Source organism: Ursus americanus, chromosome 16 (assembly GCF_024610735.1).
Source record: "Ursus americanus isolate L20-20 chromosome 16, mUrsAme1.1.p, whole genome shotgun sequence".
Lineage (NCBI taxonomy): Eukaryota > Metazoa > Chordata > Mammalia > Carnivora > Ursidae > Ursus > Ursus americanus.
This window is the reverse complement of record NC_142142.1, coordinates 54,005,869-54,032,155: the sequence shown is the minus strand read 5'-3', so window position 1 is coordinate 54,032,155 and position 26,287 is coordinate 54,005,869. Positions and strand designations below refer to the sequence as shown.

Genomic DNA, 26,287 nt, shown 5'->3' with positions numbered 1-26,287 from the left:
TTAACTCTGAAAAGCATTATTTATTGGAAAGAAATATTAAAGGAAGTCTTAATTCCGGCAAGGACAAATTCGGTTCCCTTATCCCCCAAAATATATCTTCCATTTGCTCACAAATTCTTCACCCTGACTCTTGGAATCCCCTGGATTCCTTAATCCAAGGCCAGGGCCTACATCTACAACGGATACAGTTCCCAGAAGGCCCAGAAGCGACATGAAATAATGCTACCCTACAGTTTATCAAGGGAGGATGGCTAGAAAGTCAACAAATTGAGGTGCTTCACTTGACAGCTTATCTCAACATCCAGTTCTTCAACAAAGCCTCATACAAGCCAGAAGGTAAGGCGTTCTTAGGTGAAATCAAGCTTCCATGATATCCTGGTTCACCGAAACTAATGGATGATTCCAAGAAGTCTTTAAAGCAGTAATTATGCCAAGAGAGGAATCCACACAGTCAAGACATGGCTTTCTTAGGAAGACACAGCTATTTAATCTTAGCAAGGGCAGCTGCTCTTCTTTCTGTGTTCTGGAACAAGGCACGAATTAAAGCTTTTACTTCACTGGAAGAGAATGCAGCTGCCAAGGGCCCTTTTCCATCTGCCCACCTGCAAAATAAAAAATAAAATTCTATTTCCTCTTATGTCTCTGTATAAGCAAGATTTTAAAACTGCTTATTTGTTCCCAAATGCTTATTTGTCTTAAATGGAAGTAAAACAAATCCTGGCATCCTTCCCCCTCTTGTTGGCTCTACCACTCAATCTCTTTAACTTCTACTTCTCTGAGGCATTTTGGTTATCAGCAGTCAGATGAATAGACCAGGTTAGGAAGATAAGACTGTTCCCCCTTATTCTATACTCACTACGTCCTGTTTGAACTTGAGAATTATGGCCACATTCTCATATGGTTATATGGAGCTTGGGATTGGTAACTATTTTTAAAAAATGAGCCACAGGCAACAAACATTAACCAACAAAAGACTGGTATAAAAAATACACAGTGAACTCCTATGAATCAATAATGAAATCACAAACAACCCCATAGAATAAAGGGCAAAAACCATGAACAGGCATTTCATAATAGAAGAAAAATAAATGATCAATAAAAAGATTCTCAACAGCATTAGAACTTAGGGAAATATAAACTACAATGACAATGAACTACCGTTTCATACTAACTAGCAAAAATTTTAGAGTCGGATACTACCAAATACCACTGAACTATGAAGCAACAGGATAAACAATGAAATATTTGTACAACAAAAGATGATACAGCACTGAAAACAAAGTACAGCTCTGCATACTATCATGAGTGAATTTCAAAAATAGAATATTGAACACAAGAAGCAAATTATAGAAGACTCCATTTATAGAAAGTTCAAACACAAGCAAGTCTAAACTATATTGTTCAGGGATATGTGCAAATGTGGCAAAACTATAAAGAAAGGAAATCAATAACACAAAATTCAAGATAGTGGCTGCCTGTGATGACAAACATCTGGAGATGTTCACAGTACTGGTAATATTTTTCTTAAATTAGGTAATAAGTACATAAATATTTTACTTGTTTTCTTTAAATTATAAATATGTCATATTTATATATATATGCATAGATATAGATATATAGATATATACACACACACACACACACACACACACACACACACTGGATTCCTTCATATGTGTATTTTATAATGTTAAAACATTTAAACTACATGACTAGAGGTAGTTTCTTCAGTAAAAAAATTCCCAATTAGTTACCATCCTTAGGTTTACTGAAATCTCTAGGAGAAAAATTCTTCCTAGGCAGAAAACAAGAAACTAAGCTACACCAGTACTGTTAATTGTTCTCACAACAAAGAATTAGTGATTATTAGGCTGCAGCAGCGTCCTTTAATAGCAGAAAGAAAATTTCTTATCTGCTGCCCTCTGGAGTCTTACCTAAAGACATCTTATCACACACTAAGGACTTGTAAATAACAAATAAATCAAATTTTGTACTAATGTAGTTGGAAGTATTTTGATGTGATTTTTTTCAAACAGCAATCACATTTCCATTGTTTTCGGATGGACAATATATGCTGAGAACACCTCAGACACATCCGGGATGGCTGGCTAATACACTGGAGTATCTGTGATCAACCAATAAGCCAAGCTAAACCAGGCAGACAAGTAGCTATAAGGATGGAGATGGACCCTAAGGCCTACTCAGGGAGTTCCCCATGCAAAGCATGCATACTCATCGATAACTTACCAAGACAATAATAAAAGCATCCACGAATATGTAACTAACCCGTATCTATTCTCTTTTGTGCAGCATCACTGACCTCTGCACACTAAGTATGATCCAATAAAGCATACATGCACTGCACACGGCAACGTTAACTGATGGCCTCTGGTGTCGGGGAAAAACATCAACCACTTTATTTAAGAAAAGATGAATCCTCTCTATGTGTATGATGCTTAATCTCTAAAGCCACTGTACTCCCTGCAGAAGAATTGCTGTTCGATCAAACAGTGGTTTGATGCTGAATATTCCATAAAATAAAAGTCACTTCTCTGTTAACAAATCAAAGCCAATCTTAAAATGTATCCACTGTTGGTTAAAACTGGCAACACTTTCCATCCAGCTGTCAGAAGGTTGTACTTCTTACAAATGTAAGATCATTGGCACAGACTGCCAGAACGACATGTTCGAGATCAAATTAATATGAAAACAAGAAGTCTTTAAGTTATCAAATAGGAGAAAGTGGTAATGAGATCTACACTATGACAGAACATGCAAAGGCCCCAACTACTGCAACTCAATATGGGACTCTTTCCTGAGCAAAATTAAGAAACTGAGAAAAGCCTTGCTATCAATGGCACTAACAGTTTCTAGCTATCTTTGGAAAGACAGAGAGAGGGAGAGATAACCCTCTATAAAATGGTTATACCCACCGATCCCCAATTTCCTGCAGGCTGGCTTGTAACATCATCATCAATTCCTTGAATGGCATCCACTTTGGCACATAGACTGGAACCTCTTCTTGGTATTTCTTGTTCTTGCTTTCTTCAGACAGAGGTGCAAATACTTGGGGTCCTTCGTCCATCACTGTTTTGCATAAGGAATACAATCTGTCACCATCTTCAGTAGAAATGTCCTGGTTTTGCAGAGAGGGAACACAAAAGAACAGAAATGGGCCAGCTTAGCAGTCAGGAAATTCAGATCTTCGGTGCATGCTGTCCAAGGGGTCAGCTACAGCAACGTTTTCCAACCAACTTAGCACACCTTAACAGACATGAGGTATCATCAGCTCTCTGACAATACTCCTCAAGCTAGAATGACACAAAATATATTTCAACAGATTGTCTATAATTTAGTTTGCCTGCGTGAAAGAGCCCATTTCTCCAGTAGAATGCTGCACTGCTTGCTGCAAAGCGGGGGATATTTTTATAAACAAGGATTTAGCCAATCTATACTTTAGAGACATCAGCGGGCAGAGTCCAGGCAACCTGCATATAGGCTCACATATACAATCCCAACTGCAACAGAGTGCTGGAAAAGTGGTTCCTGCACCAGGCTGCATTTTACTGTACCAAATTATTTAGTTCACTTGCAAATTAAATAAATATATGACTTCATACTCTACAATACATCTAAGGACTACCCAGTTTTCAGCCTTCTCATTCATAATTCACATGGATGCTAAAGGGAGAAGCAATATAATCCCTAGTTTCTTATATAAGTATAAAAGATAGAAATTAGCAAGTCTCCAGCAAAACAGAATTAAGACGGAACTGAAAAAAATAACAGTATAATGAGTTAGACATAAAACATGAGCAATTTCTTCTACCATCTGTGTTGACTAGAAATGAGATTTCAACATCATTTTCTTAGTAAAGCGACAATCTGAGACAAGAACTGCCATCTCAAGTCTGGTGAGGCATCTAATGGCTCTTACCTCTAGAGCAGTGATTCTGCCAATGATCTCAGAAATTGCTGTATTGAGTAAAGTCCCCATAGCCTTGCAATATATATTCACTGGCAGGACATCCTGCCACACAATTCCAAGTCTCTTCAGCTGGTGTAGTACCTGTCAGGAGAATACAGCTGCTGATGTGAAAGGGAGACTGTTGCCAACTCTGATTTTGCACATTCACATTTATCACATGGGTTTGGGGAAAGAGGCATTACAGGAAGGTGAGGTAAAGTCATCAAACATATGAGCTTCTTGAGTGTGTCACCCCGTGATCCCCCTGCTAGATGAAAAGCAGACTTATCCCGAGGATGGGAAAACCACTGCAAGAAGATAAATCACGAGCACTGAGAACTATAGAATTGTGGACTTACTATGTTGTACACCTGAAACCAATATAATAAATACTGCATATTAGTTTTCACTTCAATAAAAAAATAAATAAATAAAAACCATGTGCTCATTAAAAAAAAAAAAGACAACAAATAATGTCGGAGAAAGAGGGACACTGAGGTAAAAGCTAATATTCCAGATTTCCCAAACTCAAGTTCATAAATCAAAAACTTGCTATGACAGACACATTAATAACTAGTCGCATTATTGGGTGGATAGAAAGAAAGATAGCTTCCTGTTGGCTTGGTGAGATAAGGAAAGGGAAAGGTTGTAAACGTGTAAAAGGTACCCATATTTTCCAATGGGGGTTGTAGAGAATCAACTGAGCTACCTGCTACATATTCTTTGCTACTTAAAATACAAGGGGGAATTATCTAGAGGAAGAGTATGAATTCCAGAGCTAACAGCAGCTGCCCACCTGCCGGACTGCTTTACTTGCTGCAGAGTAATTCTCTTCATCGTCCACGCTGGAAAAGTTTCTAGCACTTGATAATCTTTCCAGAAGTTCTCCTTTCTGTGCCCTCATTTGGGCCAAAAAACACTCTGTCCCTATGGTGGGAAAACAGAATAAAGAATTCTGAAAGTTGTTCAACTGCACACTGCAACTCCAGGGTAGAGGAAGAGAGACAAGCATGAATCATACATTGTTCTGCTTATTTGAAAACAACTGCTTGCCAGATGACATCGTAAAGCTGCTGTAAGGTTACTAGAAATAATTTCTAATACATTAGCCAGTCCCTCCAAACCCACTCTCAGGATAAGTCTTTCCCACTAGTCTGTCCAGGGTCACATAAGAAACATTACTTATTCAGCAGCAGCAGGTACTTATTTTTCTGATGTATCTATAGCACCTAAGGGAAAAGTCAGGAAGTAAAAAGCTAAGTGAATCATATAGGTGCTCTGCTTTTCTTAGGATATCACTGTAGTAAACATATTGATTTATCCTACATTTCATTTCTTTTGATTTTTAATAATTCCAAGTAGAGCTAGGTAGGAGAGCAGAAAGCTATCTTGAGGTTTTGCAAAAGAACAAGCAGTGACATTAGTAAGCTCTTACCGACAATGCTAACAGAATCATCACAATACAAATCTCATTATGTGTCATTCTACCGACATGACTCTGATTTGGTGACTTCACTGCACACCAGCCATGCAGCTTGGATCTCTAATGTACCATGAAATCATGTCATGAAAAAGTAATACTTCCACAAAGACTGCATTCACTTTATAAAATCAAATAACTGGGAACAGTTGCAAACTAAATGCTCTCCCACTTTCCAATATAGCTCAAGACCACCACCTTAATTTCTAGCTGCCTCATTCACAAGTTACAAAGATGCTAGGCTGAGAAGCTGCGTAATTCACACGCTTTCCTAAATTTAAGGTATCCGTTACCAAGTCTCCTGAAGCCAGGTACGAGATCCACAAAAGTTGTGGTGCCATCACAAAGAATGGGGGCAAGACGCAGTCTGAACTGGTGTCCAAGCGTCAGCAGGTGGTGAGCAATATACATACAGTTGTTGTGGTGAATGGCAGCCAGCTGGGGCAGCTTTTGAAGATTCTCCCTAGGCCAGGAAGAGGGGCAGAAAGAGAAAGAAATCACAAGCGAGTGAAGCTGAAGTGGATGAACAGTTACTTCTTTTTTGATGTACTTCTAGGCTTTAAGAACAGTCTCCTGTACAAATACATAACACGATCCGGTCTCATCACTCCCACCCCAGTCAATCAGAGTGAGACTATTCTGCCTGATCCTGTAATCCTATCCCAGGGCTTAACAGAAAAGAAAGAGCAAGGGAACCCAGATGTTGACCTGCGTCAACTCTCTGCACATAAACCTAGCAGAGCTGTACCCACTCATCCCCTTCAAACCTAACCCTGACCAGTCTGTGTGAGTAGGGACTTTCTTGTCCTTCTTCTTTAAATTCCTTTCTCACTTAGACAATGAAGCACTGGACTCTTCCAATTCACTAGTTTCCAAGTTGGCTACAGATCAGAGTCACCTGGGAAATTTTAAATTATATAGATGTTTAGACTTGAATAAATAACCAATATTCTTTCAGCATGTTTTTTTTAAATGGTTTATTGCATTTCATTGTGAATTTTAGTAACCAAAATATTTTTGGTGGGAATATAAAATTACTGGTTTTAACCCAACTTACACTTTAGATATAGAGTATCATAGAGAAATCAGACACAGTGGCACTTACTTGTGATATGTTGGCACGACATCATGGAACAAATGGAAGATATTCCTCACTGAGTAGAAAAGTTGAACAGCACTGAAGAAGAAAAAGTTTCAACAGAAATGCATAAGGATACTGGCAATGAGAAAAAAGGTCAAACTAAGTGCACATTAGTCGTCAACTAAAACTACAGTTCGAGAGAACACCTGCCTTGGTCACTGTTGAAAACACCCTACATCTAGATGGAAATATATTCTCAACCAGTATTTACAAACTAGATTGCAGTTCTAAAAACCTGGATCTATTAATATTTTAAGAATAGCAGCATTAACCCAAAGCCTCTTTCCCATGATCAATTTGTGTTCTGCCAGTACCCAGAGTATCCCTTCAGTAACAAATGGAGCTAAGCCTCAAGCAAATGTCACCTACTCACTGGCGCACTCTGCAAAGGGCAAGGTATCAATAAAGGCATTCATTTGGTTCTTTTAGAATCAGTCTGACTTTCAGCTTTCACCTTTTCTCCTCCTTACCCTGATGCAAGGAGATGAATCAACATTTCTAGGATAGAATCTAACCTCAAAATTTTTTGCCCTTTAAATCTGGCCTTAGAACACCTGAAGATTATTATTAAAATACACTCAGAGCAAATATAAGGTTTGTACAGCTTACTTCCACATAAGAATATCTTAAACTATGTACCTTGAATAAGTTACAGGAATTCCACAAATATTTAGAAAAACAAGTCATGGTTACTATATCCCAAAACACTGTTACTACTTGATTACTAGGATACCTGATGAAATTATTTCATTTTATTCTTGCTGCACGTGTTTCTATTCAAGGTTTGGTAATGGGGAAGTGAGTCATAACGTAGTTGTGTTTCTGTTTGCCCTGTTTAAAACTATTGCTTTCAGAGGAAAGAACGCGTATAGATATGCAGCATACAAAACTACTGTTTAGTGTTCTGTGTTATCAAAAAATTAAGGAAATACTGCCTTGCATCTCTAACTTCTGGTCGAGTATATTTCAGGTGAAATAACAGCTACTTCTAAATTTATTTTCCAAAGGAGTATATACTTTTTACATGTATTTTTCTTCTTACTTATATTTAAAACTGATGGACTTGTGAACACAACAATTCACTGCAGTCATGGAAATATCCTGGTAAACATGTTCTTTCTAGAGCAGAATAAAATAAAGGAGTTTGTTTGCATGTGGAGATAAGAACAAAAACTCTGGAAGCCCACCTGTGAGGCAATGTGGTTGAGTCAGGCCCTAACTGGGACTGTTCTGTCCTCTGGGGATGAGAAGTAAAGAACCTCCATCCACAGATTCAAACTGTTTATGTCAGTCCGTTCTACAGCTTGGGCTCCAGCCTGCAATCTTCCCCTTAATTTTGTCCAGGAGTAGGAGAGGAGATCATGAAGCAAAGAGTGATTCAGAATTGGATGTGGACTAGAGTTGGAGGTACCCTGAATACAGTGTAGATTTAGAGAAATCATCTTGAAAGGATAAAATCAGATCTTCAGAAATTCCATGCTTTTCCTTCTACCTTTGGCCTTCCAACCAACTATTATTGCATTAAAAACAAAAATGAAATTAATTATATTAGGGACTGGATTTCAAAAGGTAAAATGAATGTTAAGCTAAAAGGCCAGGGCAGGCTGGAGCAGATGGTATAACGACCACTATTACCATGGCCACCAGTAATAATAAAATAAACATCTGAGTACTGAGCATTTTCCAGGTAGTATTCTAAGTTCTTTACATGTGCTTTCTCATATAACATATGAGAAAATATATATAAATTATATAAAAATTATATAAAAAATAGAAATTAAACAAAAATTAAAAGAGCTTCTTGTAAAAAAGTGATTAACGACTTTAATGTCAAAGAAACTCCATTCATTCACCCATACACATGCTTCCATTTCTAATACACCCTGCAAGAAGTACATGTTATTGAAAATAAAAGTGAATTACTGATATATATCTGTGTGCTGCACTGTTTTTCTAGGGAAAAAAAAGTACTAACTAATGGGATAAGAAAACCCAAAGACTTCCAGCTAATTTTCTCAATAAATGCTTAGATACACATGTAACCACATCACTGCCATTTTCAGAACTCTTACCACTGATCACTGCTGGTTGTTGCCTCTAGCAAAGTCTGATAGGCAAGTTCCATTAACTGCTTCACAGATTCACTGATGCGGCACGTGGGCAAAGAAAAGGAATGTTGGTCCAATGTATTTTCAGGCTCTAAATTCACCACCTCGTTGTACTGAGTTGTGCACATTTTCTGTACTTCTAGCTTTTCATCCTTCTCAGGATGGGCTAAGTCCGGCACACTTATCTTAGAATCAGGAGTAATCTAAGATTCAAACATAAAACAGAATATGTATTGTCCTCAGAATAATTCAAATGCAAGCACACAGACAGCAGTAAGATACTGGTGGACTCCATGATGATCAAGTTGTGGCTCTGAGAGTGATCAAAAGATCTGAGTAAATATGGAAATTATTTTAATGACTGCTCAATCTGGGGTGAGAGCATGTCATAAGAAATAAAGAACCCCCTTTACTGTGCCATTCTTCCATTTCTTCTGTGTACTCTTCATATTGATGGAAAGAGCAAAGCTGTGAAACTGGCCCAAGATTTCAGGTAAATGAAAGGACCTTCAAAATCATCTTTCTCAGACTAGACCACTAAATTATTCCAGACCAGTATAATTTTGTGTTCTGTTGTCATTAATCAAATTATTTCCCACAAGCAACATGTGTTGGCTTGGCCTAAGAAATAACCCATTCAGCTAGCAAATCCTCCACTCAACAAAACAAAACTTCAAACCAAAACCAAAAAGCTTCCCTAACACTTATACAGAATGAAAATTCCAGGGCTCCTGGGTGGCTCAGTCGGTTAAGCATCTGCCTTCAGCTCAGGTCATGATCCCAGAGTCCTGGGATTGAGCCCCACATTGGGCTCTTTGCTCAGTCAGGAGCCTGCTTCTCCCTTTGCCTGCTGCTCCCCCTGCTTATGTGTGCTCTCTCTCTCTCTGTCAAATAAATAAAATCTTTAAAAAAAAAAAAAAAAAAGGCAAAGCAAAGCAAATTCTTGGGTATCAAAACCAACTGAAAGAACACTAGGCTGTTAGTCTGGAAACATCAGTGATATTTTTTATGCTGACTTTTAACAAAGTCATTTAACCTCTCTGGACCTCAATTTTCTCATTGTAAAATGAAGAAATTGTACTACAATCATGGTCTTCAAACCTTGTTTTCCAGAGATGAAGCAGGTGGGAGCAGCGGGCTCCAGGGCAAGAGCAGCAGTCCTGCTCTGCACATGCCGGACTTCTCTACAAAGTCTCTAACGGAAAAAGCTCCAAGTCTAATAAAAATGTGTACGTCATCAAATCTGCTTTCCTGATCGACAAAATGGTATAATAATATCTATTTCAAAGGGCTATTAAGAAGTTTAAATGAGAATACAAATGTCTGGGAGCCAGCAGTCAAATTTATGGCAAAGATAGAGAGTAGAACAAAAAATATAATTATAGAGATGATTAAAAAATGCTAATGTTTGTCTGAAAAACAGTGGGCCCAAAATATACATGACCCAATCAAGTGACTTCTTGAGGAAGGTGGGGGAACCCATGATGGAAGAATATAAGATCTAGTCTGGCGTCTGTGAGGTTAAAATGCCAAAAGAAAACCACCACCAACAAAAAGTAGCTTTAGATCTTTATGGAAAATAGTGGGTACATATAGAGAATTGTTTAGAGAGAATTTAGATGAAAACCATTAAAGGCAATTAAGTTGAAAATGGCTTTTAGAAAAAGGAAGAGGATCTTTTCAAAGTTGAGCAGTTTAGAAGATCTAATCTCAGGGCCTAAATGCAAAGAGAAAGAACCAGGATCAAATCTAGACCAGTGGGACTCTGTAGATTCTCAACTAGGGATAATTTTGCCCTCTGGAGGACATGTGGCAATGTCTGCAGACATTTTTGGTTGTCACAACTGGGAGAGGTGCTACTGGCATCTAGTGGGTAAAGGTTAGGAGATATGATAAGCATCCTACAAAAGAGCCCCCAACAGCAAAGAATTACCTGGTCCCAAATGTCAACAGTGCCACTACGGAGAAACCCTGACCTAGAGAAAGCTACTATTAGGGTTTGAGTCCTGAGGAAAATGTAGTCTTATAGAATGTCAGAACGAGCTGAGTAGGGAGCTCAGAGATTATCTAGTTCAATTCTGTCACATTACAGGGGCGCCTGGGTGGCACAGCGGTTGGACGTCTGCCTTCGGCTCAGGGCGTGATCCCGGCATTACGGGATCGAGCCCCACATCGGGCTCCTCCGCTATGAGCCTGCTTCTTCCTCTCCCACTCCCCCTGCTTGTGTTCCCTCTCTCGCTGGCTGTCTCTATCCTGTCGAATAAATAAATAAAATCTTTAAAAAAAAAAAAAAATTCTGTCACATTACAGAAGAAGAAAATGAGGTCCAACAAGGTTAAAAGATTTAGCCCAGGGTCACAGAGCAATCCAGTAACAATCCTATTTACATCAAGGAGTTACGGGACAGGAAAGTGGGACATATATTAACTCTTTACCAAATATTTACTGAGCACTAAATACACAGTACTGTGTACCAATATTTTCTTGGTGCTACAGATACAACAGTAGACAAAAGGGTGGCGAAGAGAAAAAAAAAAAGCCCACATGGAGCTTATTTTCTAGAGAGAAAGGAACAATAAATAATTTATATGGTATGTTTGTTGCTAATAAGAGATACGAAGAAAAATAAAGCAGGGAGAAAAGGGTGCAGGAATAGGAGGAGGTCCCAATTTTAAAAGAGTTGCCAGGAAAGGAAACAAGTCAGCTGTGGTAAAAACATTCCAAGCAAAGGGAACAAGAGACTCAAAGGTTCTGCAACCAAGTGGGCCTAGCAAATCCAGGGAACGGCATGAGTCCAGCGTGTCTGCAGCAAAGTAACCGAAGAAGAATGCGACAGGAGATGGGGTCAGAGAGGCAATGGCGGGACAAATCCTACAAGGCCTTATGGGCTACTGTCAGGCTACTGGGTCTTTTTCTAAATGAGACGGGAAGCCACTAGATTTTGTACAGGAGAATTACATAATCGAGTAATATTTATGTAAAAATAAATAAAACTCCACAGCACAGCTGCTGGTACTGAGTGGATTACAGCTCCGTAACAATCCAAAATACCTCAAAATGTGTTAAAATCTGTGCACCTCAAAGGGCTAATGAACTATTTTGCTGAGTGGACACAGTTACAAGGTACCCCCAAGGAAGAGGGAAGAGAGCAAAAGACGGGACAGAGGGAAGAAGAGTCTAGTCCCTATCACTGTGACAGGAGAAAAATGGCTGAGGAATTACCTTAGTAAGGGACTAACTTAGTCTATGTTTTACTTTAATCTAAGTATACCTTACATTTACCAAATATTATATTATATATGTAAAATGTGAAAAAAAAACAGAAAAGAAAATATACAAGCTTATCTAAGGTCAAAGGAGTAAATTACTCTTCACGCAAATTAAAGAGCCCACTGACTTCGCAGATAATTGTAGATACCCTACAAAGATTACATCTTTTTTGTTTATGACTTTGGCTTCAAAATTAGCGCCTCTGTTAGCCTAAGACATGAAGTCAACATTTTCACAACAGACTATAATCTCTGGACATAACAAAGCCCAACATACATCTGTCACAAAATTGAGTACTAAAAAACTCAAGTAATGAAGTTGAGAAAAATCTACATAGGTTGATATACGGTCTAATTCCAACAACAGGATATTTACATGGGCTTTTCAAGGTACACAACACTTTCATGTGCCCTATCTCATCCGGGCCTCCCAGTATCCTAGGAAAGACGCAGAAATCAGGACCACCTGAAAGATGAGAGAACTAACCATTGGAAGATGAGCAACTTCTCTCAGTGAGCTCAGCAACTGTTATGCTCTCTTCCACTCTACCATATTTGTCTCAAAAATGCACATCGCTTCCTAAATACAACATAATACATGATAACCCCCAATACCTTCACAGTGTTATGAATTTCAGAGGTCATTAGGTTTCTAGCTGCCACAATCACATCCTGACATTTCTTGTTAGCAAAATGAGAATTGATGTTACGGGCATATTTCAGCAAATCGGTAGTATCTCCTTTTAAAAACCTCATCTCCTTGAGGGCATTTTCAAATTCTTCAGTGGACTGTATGATCTGAGAAAGAAAGACAAAGGGAAAAAAAAAGAATTATATACACATAGTCCCTTCCAGTATTGAACTTTCATATCCAAGGTACAAAAAATAACAAGGACCAACTGTGTCATTTCAGTCTTACAACAGACCAGCAGTTAGCAGGTATACATGTATTAGACATTCTTCCAGCCCTAAGTTCATTAGGAATAGTACCTTCAATATAAACTTCTGATTCTCAGCAAAAGTGCGAAGATCTCTAAAATAATTACACTTATTTCAATGTTCAAGGAAATGCTAAAAAGAAGTAAAAAAGTAAAATGTCACATAGTAGCTACTATAGTTGATACGAGTATAAAAGAACAATTGTTTTTCAAAGTTGTCTCACTAACGAAAATATACTTAAAAAGAAAACATACTTTCCAATCAAAAGGTAGAAAGCAAGGAGAGAAATGAAGTAATAGGGAATTTGCTTCCACTCCCTATTAATAATTTCCTTAAAGATGTCACTAAAGAGCAAAAGGTCTCCAAGGAAAAACAAAAGACACCAAGAGGCACCTACAGTTTCTCACAGCCTTCTGTGGTATCTCTGCACTCACCTCTTCATACTGCTGTAATTTGCTGCTATTAGTTGGGATAGAATAAACCAAACAGTTTTTAATGAGGCACTCAGACAAGTCCTCCCAGATCATGTCACCAAGCATCTCAGCCAATACGATCTTAGATGTTTTTTCATTTTCTAGGTCAGTATCAAGAGGTAAATCTGAATCAAAAGAAAAAGTTTTAAACAAGAAGCCATTCACAGTTCAGATTATGTTCAAGTTCCCTAGTTTTCTAAAATTCTTTAATTTTAGGATGGGGAAGAAAACAGCACGGATAATTCCACAGCTATCTCAAGTGCCTGCGTGGGACAAAGTATGACATACAATTATTACTTTATTTTCATTGCTCAACTGAAGAGTCTGCACTGTATTACTGCCTGTACTTTACAACAATAAAGTCTTAAGCCATCTACATTATACAGTAATCACCTGCTAATCTACTGATCCAATTATGTGACAAGCATTCAGAAATTCTGAATACCAAGTTGAAACTCATTTAGAACAAAATCCCAGTTTTTTAATAATGAATAAACATTCTCTGTCATCTCTGCCTAGGATCTGCGTGTTTATCCTAAGTAAAATATCAATAAACACCTTACATGAGAGCATAATACCTAATCTAGCAAACAGAATACTTCAATGCCTCTCTATAGGATATCGTATGGTGGTTTTTTACCCCAACACATTTTAATGGAGTTGTTTAAAATACAATATTAATTAATAAATAATAGTTAAGAATCAGTGACCAATGTAAAGGGAAACGGAACCATAAAAGAGATAAGCTATTTTTAACCTAGTCCTGATTGACCAAGGAGGACCTTTAAGAACCTTAAAACAAAGTGAAGCATATTATCTCAGAGCCTTGAGAACCTTACAATGTCTAAAGTCTAGACCTGCATAGCCGCCAGCCACATTTTGCTGCTGAGCACTTGAAATGTGGTTAGTGTAACTGAGGAACTGAATTTTTAAAATTTTTAATCAATTTCAATTTAAAAATGGAAACGGGGGGCGGGGGGGCACCTGAGTGGCTCAGTCGGTTAAGCATCAACTTTTGATTTCCACTCAGGTCACGATCTCAGGGTTGTGAGATGGAGCTCTGCATCTCTCTCCCTCTCCCTCTGCCCCCTCTGCCACGCTCTCTCTCTAAACAAACAAACAAATAAACAAAATCTTTTAAAAAATGGAAGCAAGGCTGTGTGATTATAAAGAGGTAGCACAGAGCAGCTTGTGGTACTAGAATAGTTCCATATCTTAAGGTGGTGCTACATGGATCTACTATAAAACTACACAGAACTACACACACACACACACACACACACACACACACACACACACACACGACTGCAGGTAAAACCAGTGAAATCTGAGTAAGCTCTGTGAATTGGACTATCGTCAGTTTGCTGGGTTTGATATTGCACTATGGGTACACGAGATGTTAACACTGAGGAAAACAGCGGAAGGGTACATGGGACCACTGCATATTTTTTGAATAAAAAAATTTTTTTTAAGATTTTATTTATTTACCCGAGAGAGCACACAGAGGGAGGAGGAAAGGGAGAAACGGGCTCCCCTTGAGCAGGGAACCCAATGCAAGACTCGATCCCAGGACCCTGGGATCATGACCCGAGCCGAAAGCAGACACTTAACCAACTGAGCCACCCAGGCACCCACTGAATAAAAATTTTTAAGTAAAAGAAAAAAAGGGAAGTAGGGTAAAGTAGTCTTCTGTTAAGCACAACAACTTTGTTGTTTCAAAAAGACTTCAATGTCACTTGAACCACTGTACCGCGTAAGCAATTATGCTGTCTGTACTGCTCATATGTCAGGCACACCTATCATTTCCAGTACGTCCCACGAATACATCACCAATCCTGTGAGTGTAAACAGATTCATTCCATTCGAATTATTTGTTTTCTATGCATCAATATAACACTGTAATGCATTTACTTGAATATTTATGCATACAGCACAAGCTACAATGGTACCTATATAAACTGTAAACGGCAATTAAATTGAAATACCTTAATTACGATATAATTATTTTTCTAAGTTTAAGAAAAATAACTATGGACAAGGTACACTACTGATGCAGAATTAAGTGAAGATGCAAAAGCAAGGAGAATCATGGGGACAGTAAAGGAATAAAAGAGAGACCAGAAGAAAATATGTCACAAATTTCACAATAAATGGCAGCTGCCATTTACTAACACAGAGCAAAACAAAAAAACCTGTTTTTTAAAAGATAATAAAGTAAACAATACTAAGAGACATTTTCAGCTAATACCATAAACCTTTCACCATACTATTAAAAAGTACTCTATTCTTATTTTAGTTTTCTATTAAGAAAGGGTACTGAATTTTGTCAATGTTTTCCATATCTAATGATGTAACCCCTTTTAATATACTGACATAATAAACTGGTTGATAGCTTTCTTATGCTAAACACCTCTGTACTCCTAGAATAAACAATGTCTCCTTTTTAAAGGTACCGTTGGATTTAAATTACTATATTTTGTAAATGTTAGCATTTATAAGCCAAAGGTAAAATTGTTCTACAGTATTTTCTCTGTCTGTAAGCTATCATTATTACATTTTGGTATTAAGTTTATCCTGGTTTTTATTTTTATTTTTTTTTAAGATTTTATTTATTTGAGAGAGAGTGTGTGAGAGAGAGCATAAGCGGGAGAGGGTGGGCAGAGGGAGAGGGAGAAGCAGGCTCCCAGGGAGCCTGACAAGGGGCTGGATCCCAGGACCCTGAGATCGTGACCTGAGCCAAACGCAGACACTTAACTGACTGAGCCACCCAGGTGCCCCTATGTTGGTTTTTAAAAACTTAAGTAGGACATGTTCATCTTTGTTTCTACTGACCCAAAGAGTCTGATTAACACTGGGATTATCTATAATTTGAAGTATACACAGAATTTAACTATAAACTTTCTGTGCCTGATGGTGACCTTTTTAGTGGTAAGTCTTTAACAACTTTTCAAATTTCTTTTACAATCATTTGTATGTTCAGAGTTTCTGCTCCTTGATAAAAATCTGTAATTGATATTTCCTAGAAAATCATTCATGGCAAAAGCAAAACTTGCTTGTTATGACAAGTCCCAAACCACTAAGATTTGTAAAGAAATAAACAAAAAGCCAAAAATTTCCCTCTCCATACCCACAAGCTTCTCTCTCCATGCCCAAGTGACCAATGCAATGAGTTTGGTTTGTATTCTTCTTCCTTTACATTCATACTACACACACACACACACACACACACACACACACACACACACACACAGAGGCTATACATATATATATATATATATACATGAATTGCCAAATACACACCTACTTGATCTGGACTGAATTGTATACTCTCCCCCATAATTTATACGTTGAAGCCTTAACCCCCAATGTGACTGGGTTTGGAGATAGTGCCTGGCCTTTAAAGAGGTAATTAAGGGGGGGGGGGGGGCGCCTGGGTGGCTCAGTCGTTAAGCATCTGCCTTCAGCTCCAGCTCAGGTCATGATCCCAGGGTCCTGAGATGGAGCCCCACATTGGGCTCCCTGCTCAGCGGGGAGTCTGCTTCTTCCCTTCCCCCTGCTCATGCTCTCTCTCTCACTCTTTCAAATAAATAAATAAAATCTTTTAAAAAAGGAGGTAATAAAGGTTAAACGAGGTCACTAGGGAGGGGTCCTAATCCAATATGACTAGTGTCCTTATAAGAAGAAGAAGAAACACCAGGAATACACTCTTACAGAGGACAGACCAGTGAGAAGGCTGTCCACAAGGCAATGAGAGGGCTCAGGAGAAAACAAATCTGCTAATACCTTGATCTGGGACTCCCAGCCGCCAAAACTGTGAGAAAATACATTTCTGTTAAGTCACACAGCCTATGGCATTTTGTTAAGGTGGCCCCAGCAAACCAATACAATACTCATATAAGGGACAGCTTTCTTTTTTATAAAAACGGGTTCATGCCATATATTTTACATTGAACTTTTTTTTATCACTTAAAAACAGATCATGGCCATCTCTTAAGTCAATATATCCAGCTCTACTTCATTTCTTTTCCAGAGCTGCAAAATGTACCACAGTATGGCTCAAGCATAAGTTTTATAACCATTCCTCAAATGGTGCACAGTCCAGTGTGCAAGGATACAACACTACTCACACACACATATAACCTACTGGTATCACTTCAGTAAAGGATTAAAAAGTGGAATCCCTAGGTCAAAGGGATGCACATTTTAGATTTTACTCTACATACACTATAGAACTCCATATTATTTTCTACAAAGCACTCACAAAAAGCAATGAAGAAGACTACCTTTCCACTTTCTTACCAGAAGTGTCTCACACAGATCTTTTAATGTTAGCCCTAAGGATGAAAGTTCACCGCGATGGTGTGATTTCCATTCCCCTACTAGAGAGGTTAAGCAACACATTTTTATGTTATTAACAAATTGCACTTTCTCTCCATGTATTGCCTGTTCAAATTTTTTCCTATTTTTCTATTATTAATGTTCTCTTTTCCTTTGGAAAAAAAGTCCTTATAATAACGTCTTGTTTGTCAAACATCTTACAAGACTTTTCTCCCAGTTCCCTATCTTTTGACTTTGTTTACAGTATTGCTTGCCACGCAGAACTTAACATTTATACGTAGTCAAATTTGTCAGTCCTTCCCTTTATGCATTCTGAGCTTCCTCAGACTATTCACATCTCCTAAATTTTCTTCTAACATTTTTGTTGTTGTCATTGTTCCACACAGAGGGCTGTAATTCATCTCGAATTTACTTCGGTATGAAGTATGAAACAGGAATCTAGCTTTGTTTTATCGCACAGACAGCCAATTTCGCTAGCACCATTACTAAACGAACTATCTGTCCCACTAAACTGAAATGTGACTTTGATCAAACATCAAGTTCTCATTTATCCTGGCTCTACTTCTGCTCCACTCTTTCTCATTCCACTGATTTTCTTGTACCAAGATCATAGCTTTAATTTTTAAATTGTCCCATATCTTAAATCTTTATTGGCAATTCTCCAAATCTATTTTTGATGTAAGCTTTAGAGTAATTTATTGAGTTTGAACATATACAATGGGTATTTGATTGGAAATGTATTAAATTTATACACTGATTTGGAATGAACTGACAATTTTATGACACTGTCTTCTAATCCACAAAAGCTTCCTTTTATTCAAGTTTTACTTTACATGCTTCAAGGTTTTGTGGTTTTCTTCACATGTGTCCTCCCCTCTTCTTTCTTATTAAACTTATCTTTAAGAATTTTATAGATTGTTAGCATAATAAATATCTTTATATTTTAATATATTATTACTGCACAAAGATGTTACTGATTTTTATATCTTCATACTGTATCTAAACAATTAAATTTTTATATGATAAATTTACATTAAATATAAATATAAAATATAATTTAAATTAAATTATAAATTTAATATGATTTATAATAGTATAAATTATAAAAGCTGTAGTAGAGTCTTTTGGTTTCCTAGGTATGCAATTATATCATTTATATATAAAGATAATTTCTTCTCTTTATTTTAATATTCCTACTTATTTTATTTTCTCTTCTTTGCATTAGCACAACCCCTAAAACAATACCAAAGAATATTAATGGTAGCATGCATTCCCAACTTATAACTGATTTTAATAGAAATAGTTTTTAATCCTTTAATAGAATGCTCGTTGTTGGCTTTTTGGAAGCAATTAGTTTTAAAACCAATCATTACTTTTTAAAAATTCAATACAATAAAGTATAACATAATTACGCAAAGTGATCTATTACATAGCTATATAATTTACTTAATTCCCTATTCTTCAAAATTTCATTACTTTCCAGTATTTCAGTATTATAAGTAACATTATGATGAACATCGTTATACATAGTTTTCTGTAGGGCAGACTCCTATAAGTTGAAATCTTGGTTCAAAGGATCTGAACTTACTATCAAGGCTTTTTATATATTTTGCCAAATTCTTTCCAAACGAATTTTCTTTTTCCTCTTTTAAAAATTCCTTTGTTAGGGGTGCCTGGGTGGCTCAGTTGATTAAGCGTCTGCCTTCAGCTCAGGTCACGATCCCAGGGTCCTGGGATCAAGCCCTGCACTGGGCTTCTTGCTCAGCCAGGAGCCTGCTTCTCCCTCTCCTTCTGCCCCTCCCCCTGCTCATGAGCACACACTCTCTCTCTCTGTCAAATAAATAAATAAAAGCTTTTTAAAAAAATAGATTAAATAAAAGCTCCTTTGTGTACACCTGAAACTAATATAACATTGTAGGTTAACTATACTGGAATTAAAATGAAACTAAATAAATAAAATATAAAAAAATAAAAGCTCCTTTGTTGTTGGTATAACAATGCTTTCTAATAAAGAAAATTTTGAGGAAAAATACAGATTTAAAAGGTGAAAAGAAGAGCATATAACCAAAGGCAAACATAAAAGGAAGGGCAAAAGCCCTTAGGAAGTTTCAGAATAACTAAAATCCAAAGAAAATAGAGGATTCCAAAAAGAACTAAGGACTCAAAATATGATTTCAGGTTATATTTAGATCAAGAAGATGAAGGAACGGAATGAATGCACACTGACAGATATCAAAGAGAACACAAAATTCCTGAACTCGTTCTGTTATCCTCTTCTTTGTCAAAGACAGTGATCTCTAAACCAGAAGGAAAAGAATAAATGGTAAAAGAGAAACTAGAGCCTAAAATGCATAAAGAGATGAGCTGTCTTCTGCTCTGAATATCCTAGATATAAGATAACTTATAAATAGATCAACAAGTATAGTACTGATTAATTTAATGGAGCAAAGTAAAACTGTAAAGAGGTCTGTCTGTACCAGAACTCCCCAGAGCACCCTCTGACTGTAACCCTATCCCAGACAACAATATCATCACTGACTCAGATTAAACTACATGAAAGCATGGGTATCAATTATGCATGCGACATGAAGGGGAGAGGACAGTAAACACTGCAAAATGTTATCAAGTAAAATTTAACAAAGATTAGTGTTAATTCCAAAAAGTCAAGTATAAGATGGGAGAGCAGCAGTTTGCATTGCATTAAGTGTGACATAGGATTTTCATTTAGATTAAGCTCAGTGAGTTAACTGTGTAATAAATAAAAAGGCTTTGGCTATACTCACAGAAGCATGGAACTGAGAATGAGGGCATGAGTGCTCCCAAACTACTCTGAATTAGTTCACACTATACCTATAATACTTTGTTCTGTTTTGAATACCATACTTTAATAAAACTATAGAAGAAATAGGGTGCCTGGGTGACTCAGGTGGTTAAGCGTCTGCCTTCGGCTCAGGTCATGATCTCAGGGTCCTGGGATAGAGCCCCATATGGGGCTCCGTGCTCAGCAGGGAGTCTGCTTTTCCCTCTCCCTGCCCCCCCCCCACTCGTATTCTCACTCTCTCTCTCAAATAAATAAAATCTTAAAAAAAAAAAAAAGACTATAGAAGAAATGGAATATATTCACAGAAAAGCAATGAAAATAAGAACTTAAACTACATCATTCAAAAAAATCTAAGGACGTTTATATTGGTGGTAAGATACAGAGGAAGTAACAGCTATTGTAAAGAATTTGAAAGTCCATAATGTGTAAAAGGAATTAGACATGTTCTATATACTACACACAGTAGAAATAGCATCAATAAAACAGGCATTACAGAGCAATGTATTTCGAACAAATTTTTTAAACTACCTTGAAGATTTAATTTGCAAAATGGAGGTTTTGCTAGTAGTATTTACTATAGATAAAGGAGACATGATTTTTAAAAAACAAGCAAACAAACAAAAACTCTGTAAAACTCAGAGTTGCCCAGAGGCAGGACAGAATGCATCAAAAGGAAGTTACCTCCCCCTCACTAACAATGCTCAGGCTGATTATGTGACCCATGGATGGGAGTGTTAGAGAGGAGACTCAAGCATCAGAGATCTCTGGTTCTTTCCAATCCTTGGATACTTTGTTTATACCTATGTATTATTTCCCTAAGTGAAGGAACAAGAAAACTACCTTGGATTTCTGCAGTTTATATAAGTCTGAAGACTTTTTTTCTTCTCTGCTACTGTTAAAACTAGAACCAATTCCTTCCTTTACACAGAAATTATTTTATATAAATAAACTAAATGACTGCCAGGAAGGCATACAAACAACACCAGCAGTTTTTTATTTTTTCTACATCAAGAACGTTCGACTATTCAGTAAGACAACTGAAAAGTATAAAGAAGGTAAGTCAAAATAAGCCAATAAAAAAAATTTTTTTTTAAAGTCAAATAACAAAAGAACAGTATTAAAACCCCAGAAAAACTTTATTTTTAATAGTATGACAACCAAAAAAATTATTCAAGCAATACAGAAACTGGCTATTTCAATCATGAATATATAAAGATCTAAACAATAGGCTAAGAATGTAATTTATTTCTTATGCTAAATCTAGTTTGTTTCTATCAGATTAATGGAGAAATATGTAGACCTTGGTTCAGGGCGCCTGGGAGGGGCTCAGCCGGTTAAGCGTCCAACTCTTGATTTTGGCTCAGGTCATGATCCCAGGGTTATAAGATTGAGCCCTGTGCTCGGGGTGGAGCATGCTTAAGATTCCCTCTCTCTCTCTCTCTCTCTCTCTGCCCCTCTCCCCACCTCTCTGTCTCGCTCTCTAAAAAAAATAAAAAAGAGTACTTAAATTCATCTCTGCTTCTCCCATAATTAAAGCAAGAATCCCAAAATGTGATGTTACTAGAAGTCCAGTGAGAGAAGTATATCCTAGAATTCAACTAAATATTACAAATACAGAATCTGGGGTAGCACTGGTGACCCTATTTTCAGTATAGGAGAACAAATATAAAGCAGAGCAGGAAACAAGCAGGTGATAACTTTACTCCTACGGCATAATTTACTCACTTCCAATTCTCTATACATTCAGATTGGGGGCATTTTTATCTACTTTAAAATAACATTTACTTTTAAAAACAATATTGACTTTTCCTAAATACAAAAATATAAAAGCACTCCATTGGGGATACAGACCTAGAAGTTGTTTCTGGAGCACTTCCAGTACCAGTCTGATCTTTGCGAAAACTTCAGACGGTGACGGATGTTCCAAGTCAGTCATTACAGACTCAAAACGAATAATAATGATGTTAGGCTGGCTTTCTATAATAGCATAAAGCGATGGGCAAGATGCCAGAGGCCTAAGGATATACTTCAGCAGCATCTGACCTGAAAAATTATATGAACATTCATCAGAAATCACTGGAACAAACTTTAAAAAAGCAAGCATGCCCCCCACCACCACCAAAAAAGATCTTTGAACCTAACAATAAAAATACATATCCTGTGACATCACACACCACTCATTATGCACTGCAGGTTTTCCCACTGAAGTTCCCCAGACTGTCTACAGATTTTTATTTAAATCACTCAAGTCAAATCAAATAAATAGCAGCAGCTGGTTTAAAAAAAGGAAAAAAGAAAAGTCAAGGAAGGATCCAAGACCTTAATAAAAAGGGTAGTATTTATGAGAATTCCATTTGATGACTCATAAGGCCAAAGCCTAGGATCCATCATCAATATTATCTAGAGAATATTTTATAAACTTCTCTGTCACTCCTTTAACACCATTCTGAGATTTCATGAAAATGAAACAAAGTAGTATGCCTTACCGAACGATTTCAGCTTCATTTGTAGCTCCCCAAGAATAGAAAATGCCAAGAGGACAGAACTGATTGGTGGCACAGGGGTCTTCTCTTCTTTCTGAGACTGTTCAATGCATAAATGAAGTTCTGTTTGCAGGCAAGATTCCAAGTTGCTGGTATCTAAGAAAAAGGGGGAAAACATCAGCTGTCTCAGCAATACAAGATATTCCCACTTCTATTCCCCAGAGCTCATTTTCTACTGAGATTCCGAAATTTGGGTTTTATTACAATATACTTCTAATGTAACCAAATTTTAATTATGACATATGTGTCCTTGGCATCACTTTAAAACAGGAAATGACTGTTTTTGGTATATTCAAAGAATCAAACTAAATGCAAAAGCAAGATGATATGCCTAATAAATGCTTATTAAATGTGTATTGAGAGAAGGTAAGGAATGACAAGTGGGGTCCTAGTTTTACTTAAGATCTCTTTAATGTTCTTTCTTACTGAGTATAGAGACTAGCCTGCCTAGTAAGTTTAACAAGAAGGGTGTATAATAATAACAAAGAATTAACATGCCTGTTAGCTTCTCTTAATTTTAGTCTGCCTGCAAATATAGCCCAAAATTTTCTAGGTTACTTCCTTCAAAATATCTGAAATACATACACGTGCGTGTCTATATACACACATACATATTTAGTGAATTCGGAGGCCCAAGTGGATATGGGAAAGGGGTTGGGGGACACTGAAACAAATTAAATTTCAAGATTCAATACTAGAAAATATACAAGGTGTAATGGCATGTCCTTTACATATATTTTCAGAGGTTTTACTGTAAACAAGACATCAAAGAAGGCTTGCACCTACAAGTGAGCAGAGAGCCTGAGAGCCAAGCAGCATAAAGCAAAGCCAGGGCCAAAGTAATCCTATTTCTTCATCTTGCAAAGCACCCCCTACCTCATGATTTTGCCACGACTTTTTCCCCGAGGACTGAAAAAAACGGAGCCAAAGCCCTGTCCCACTGACCCCCCCTGTCTTCTTTCCTCACCAAGAAAGAAAATTGTTGAACAGCTTTTCAAAGCTTTCTAGCCAAGGTAAACTGTTGGGATAAGGGCTGTTGGGAATGGGTGTACCTACAACGCAGTGGAGACTCTGTGCGGTCTTAACTGCCTCCTCCGCTGCACCCTGATCACGTGAACCCACCCACCCAGTCACCGTCCCCCACTGTGCTCCTTCCTCGTGAAGAGGACAGAGAGATGCAAGGGAAGTAAAGTGAGGAGCTGGTCCTAACATGCATTCTGCATAAGAGAACTCAGTGCAGTGGAGACTGATAAACAAAACCTCCTTATCCACCAGTAAAAAATATTTAGAATAGATTCAGAGGCCACACTGGTTCAGGCAGATGAAGCAAAGCAGTCCACCTGAGGTCAGCAGCACCTTTTGATGGTGGGCACTTCCACACAATCAGCTTCTGCCACTCTTCTCCAAGGTGATAGAGGATGTTTTGTTTCTGTATCGTGAGCTCCATGCTGAGAGATTTCAACATTTTTAAATCAAAGCATTTTCTGGATTTCAGTAACTTCAAGCATTTCTGTGCCTAGAAGTGAAATGTAATCACCATTAGACATTCCATCTGGACTCAGAGCAATGAGAATATACTGGTATAATGATAAGGAATACATGGAACACAAAATTTACTAAAAATAAAAACAGTACTAATTGCTTATATTGTGGAGAAAGTGTTTAGTACCTCTTCCAGACACTGAGCAGCAGTGACATACTTCTTCTCCGTTAATGCACAATTATATTCTTCAATAGCAGTAGAAAACTAAAACAATAAGCATAGTTATTAAGTATTTTGTTTTATACATCCTATTATTTCAAGTCTGTCTGCTTGTTTTTAACATACGAAAAAATACCTTAGAGTCAGGGGGATACACATTTAATAATAAGACCAAATGGAAAAAAATGACTTTCTCACCAGCAAAACACTAAAGTTTGAGTTGAGTTTACTGACCTGCTGCAGCTGCTTAAGCAAACTTAGGACTACTGAGTCTCTTTCCAACTGTTGCTTCAAGTCTGTAAATTCAGCAGTTGATACATGAAGATCCCGGCGAACCTAATCCACACATCAAAGGTAAGTACTTTTAAGCTATACTACATCTAAGAAATAAAACATTTATAACTAATCAGTAAGATTTATTAGGTGAACATAATTCATGCTGAAATTTAAATGCTGGTTAAGATTGGAATAACAACAACAAAAAATCACAGAATGTATTAGAAGAGATCTTCAGCAGTTCACTTAGCCCAAACCATTACCCTATGCAGCAGTACCCACTGCCACCAACATAACTGGCCCATGTCACCACCCAGCTTTAATTTAAGCAGTATTTTTCATCAGAGAGCTCATCCACCTAGATGACTACAGGGGCATCCCCACTGCCATGTGACAACTCATTCTACAGCTGATAGCTCTAACTACTAGAAAGATTTTATGCTGAGTCAGAATCCACCTCCCATTCTGTCCCGCCTTTTCAAGGACTTTGCACTATCCATTCTTCTTTTCCATATCTTTACCTCTTCCTAATTCATTCTTCATTCATGAAATATATACTGATTGAATACCCACTAGAGTATCCCCCATCTTTGAAAAAAAATTCCCTCCACCTCAGCAACCCCTATTTCTCAGTGGCTACCTTATTTCTCTCCTCCCTCTCACAAACAAGCTTCTTGCAAGAGTGATCCATGCTCACTGTCTTTACTTTCTTCCTCCTCATTCATTCTACAACTCACTGAGATCTGGTTTCTACCCCCACCATTCCATCAAAACTATTCCAAAACAGTGCCCCAAACACCAATCAACTCCTTGTTGCTAAATCCAAAGCAAACATCATCAGCATTTAACTGTTTATTAGTACAGTTACTTTCCTTCCCTTAGTTCCCAGAAATTATTCTCCACTGATTTTCCTCCTAGCTCTCTGGCCATTCATTTTCTTTGGGGAACTTCATCTTCCCTCTGACCACTTCATACAGATTGACAGTCCTCTCTCCCTGGCCCTTTTCCTACTCTGAACCAGTGGTTCTCAAAAAACAATAGTATTTTCCACCCAATTGCATCTAGGGACATCTGGCAGTGTCTGGAGACTAGTCGTCACAACTGAGGGAGTTCTATTGGCATCTAGTGAGTAGAGGCCAGAGATACTGCTGAATATCCCACAATGCACAGGATAGCCCACCACACCAAAGAACTATCCAGCCCCAAAAATCAACAGTGCCGAGGTTGAGA

General features: G+C 37.6%; 1 protein-coding gene across 1 annotated transcript in view; it reads right to left on the bottom strand.

The window, feature by feature from the left end:
- ZW10 (zw10 kinetochore protein) overlaps nucleotides 1-26,287 on the bottom strand; it is a 31,281-nt gene continuing 4,994 nt past the window's right edge. Inside the window, exons 3-16 of the mRNA XM_045797808.2 lie at nucleotides 25,016-25,117; nucleotides 24,749-24,826; nucleotides 24,436-24,595; nucleotides 23,023-23,175; nucleotides 22,388-22,579; nucleotides 13,339-13,502; nucleotides 12,581-12,763; nucleotides 8,661-8,899; nucleotides 6,553-6,624; nucleotides 5,741-5,910; nucleotides 4,764-4,894; nucleotides 3,938-4,069; nucleotides 2,934-3,136; nucleotides 1-602 (exon numbers count right to left, since the gene is read on the bottom strand). Coding sequence (XP_045653764.1) covers nucleotides 482-602; nucleotides 2,934-3,136; nucleotides 3,938-4,069; nucleotides 4,764-4,894; nucleotides 5,741-5,910; nucleotides 6,553-6,624; nucleotides 8,661-8,899; nucleotides 12,581-12,763; nucleotides 13,339-13,502; nucleotides 22,388-22,579; nucleotides 23,023-23,175; nucleotides 24,436-24,595; nucleotides 24,749-24,826; nucleotides 25,016-25,117 — 2,100 coding nt within the window. The 3' untranslated portion in view covers nucleotides 1-481. The remainder of the gene's footprint in view (nucleotides 603-2,933; nucleotides 3,137-3,937; nucleotides 4,070-4,763; nucleotides 4,895-5,740; nucleotides 5,911-6,552; nucleotides 6,625-8,660; nucleotides 8,900-12,580; nucleotides 12,764-13,338; nucleotides 13,503-22,387; nucleotides 22,580-23,022; nucleotides 23,176-24,435; nucleotides 24,596-24,748; nucleotides 24,827-25,015; nucleotides 25,118-26,287) is intronic.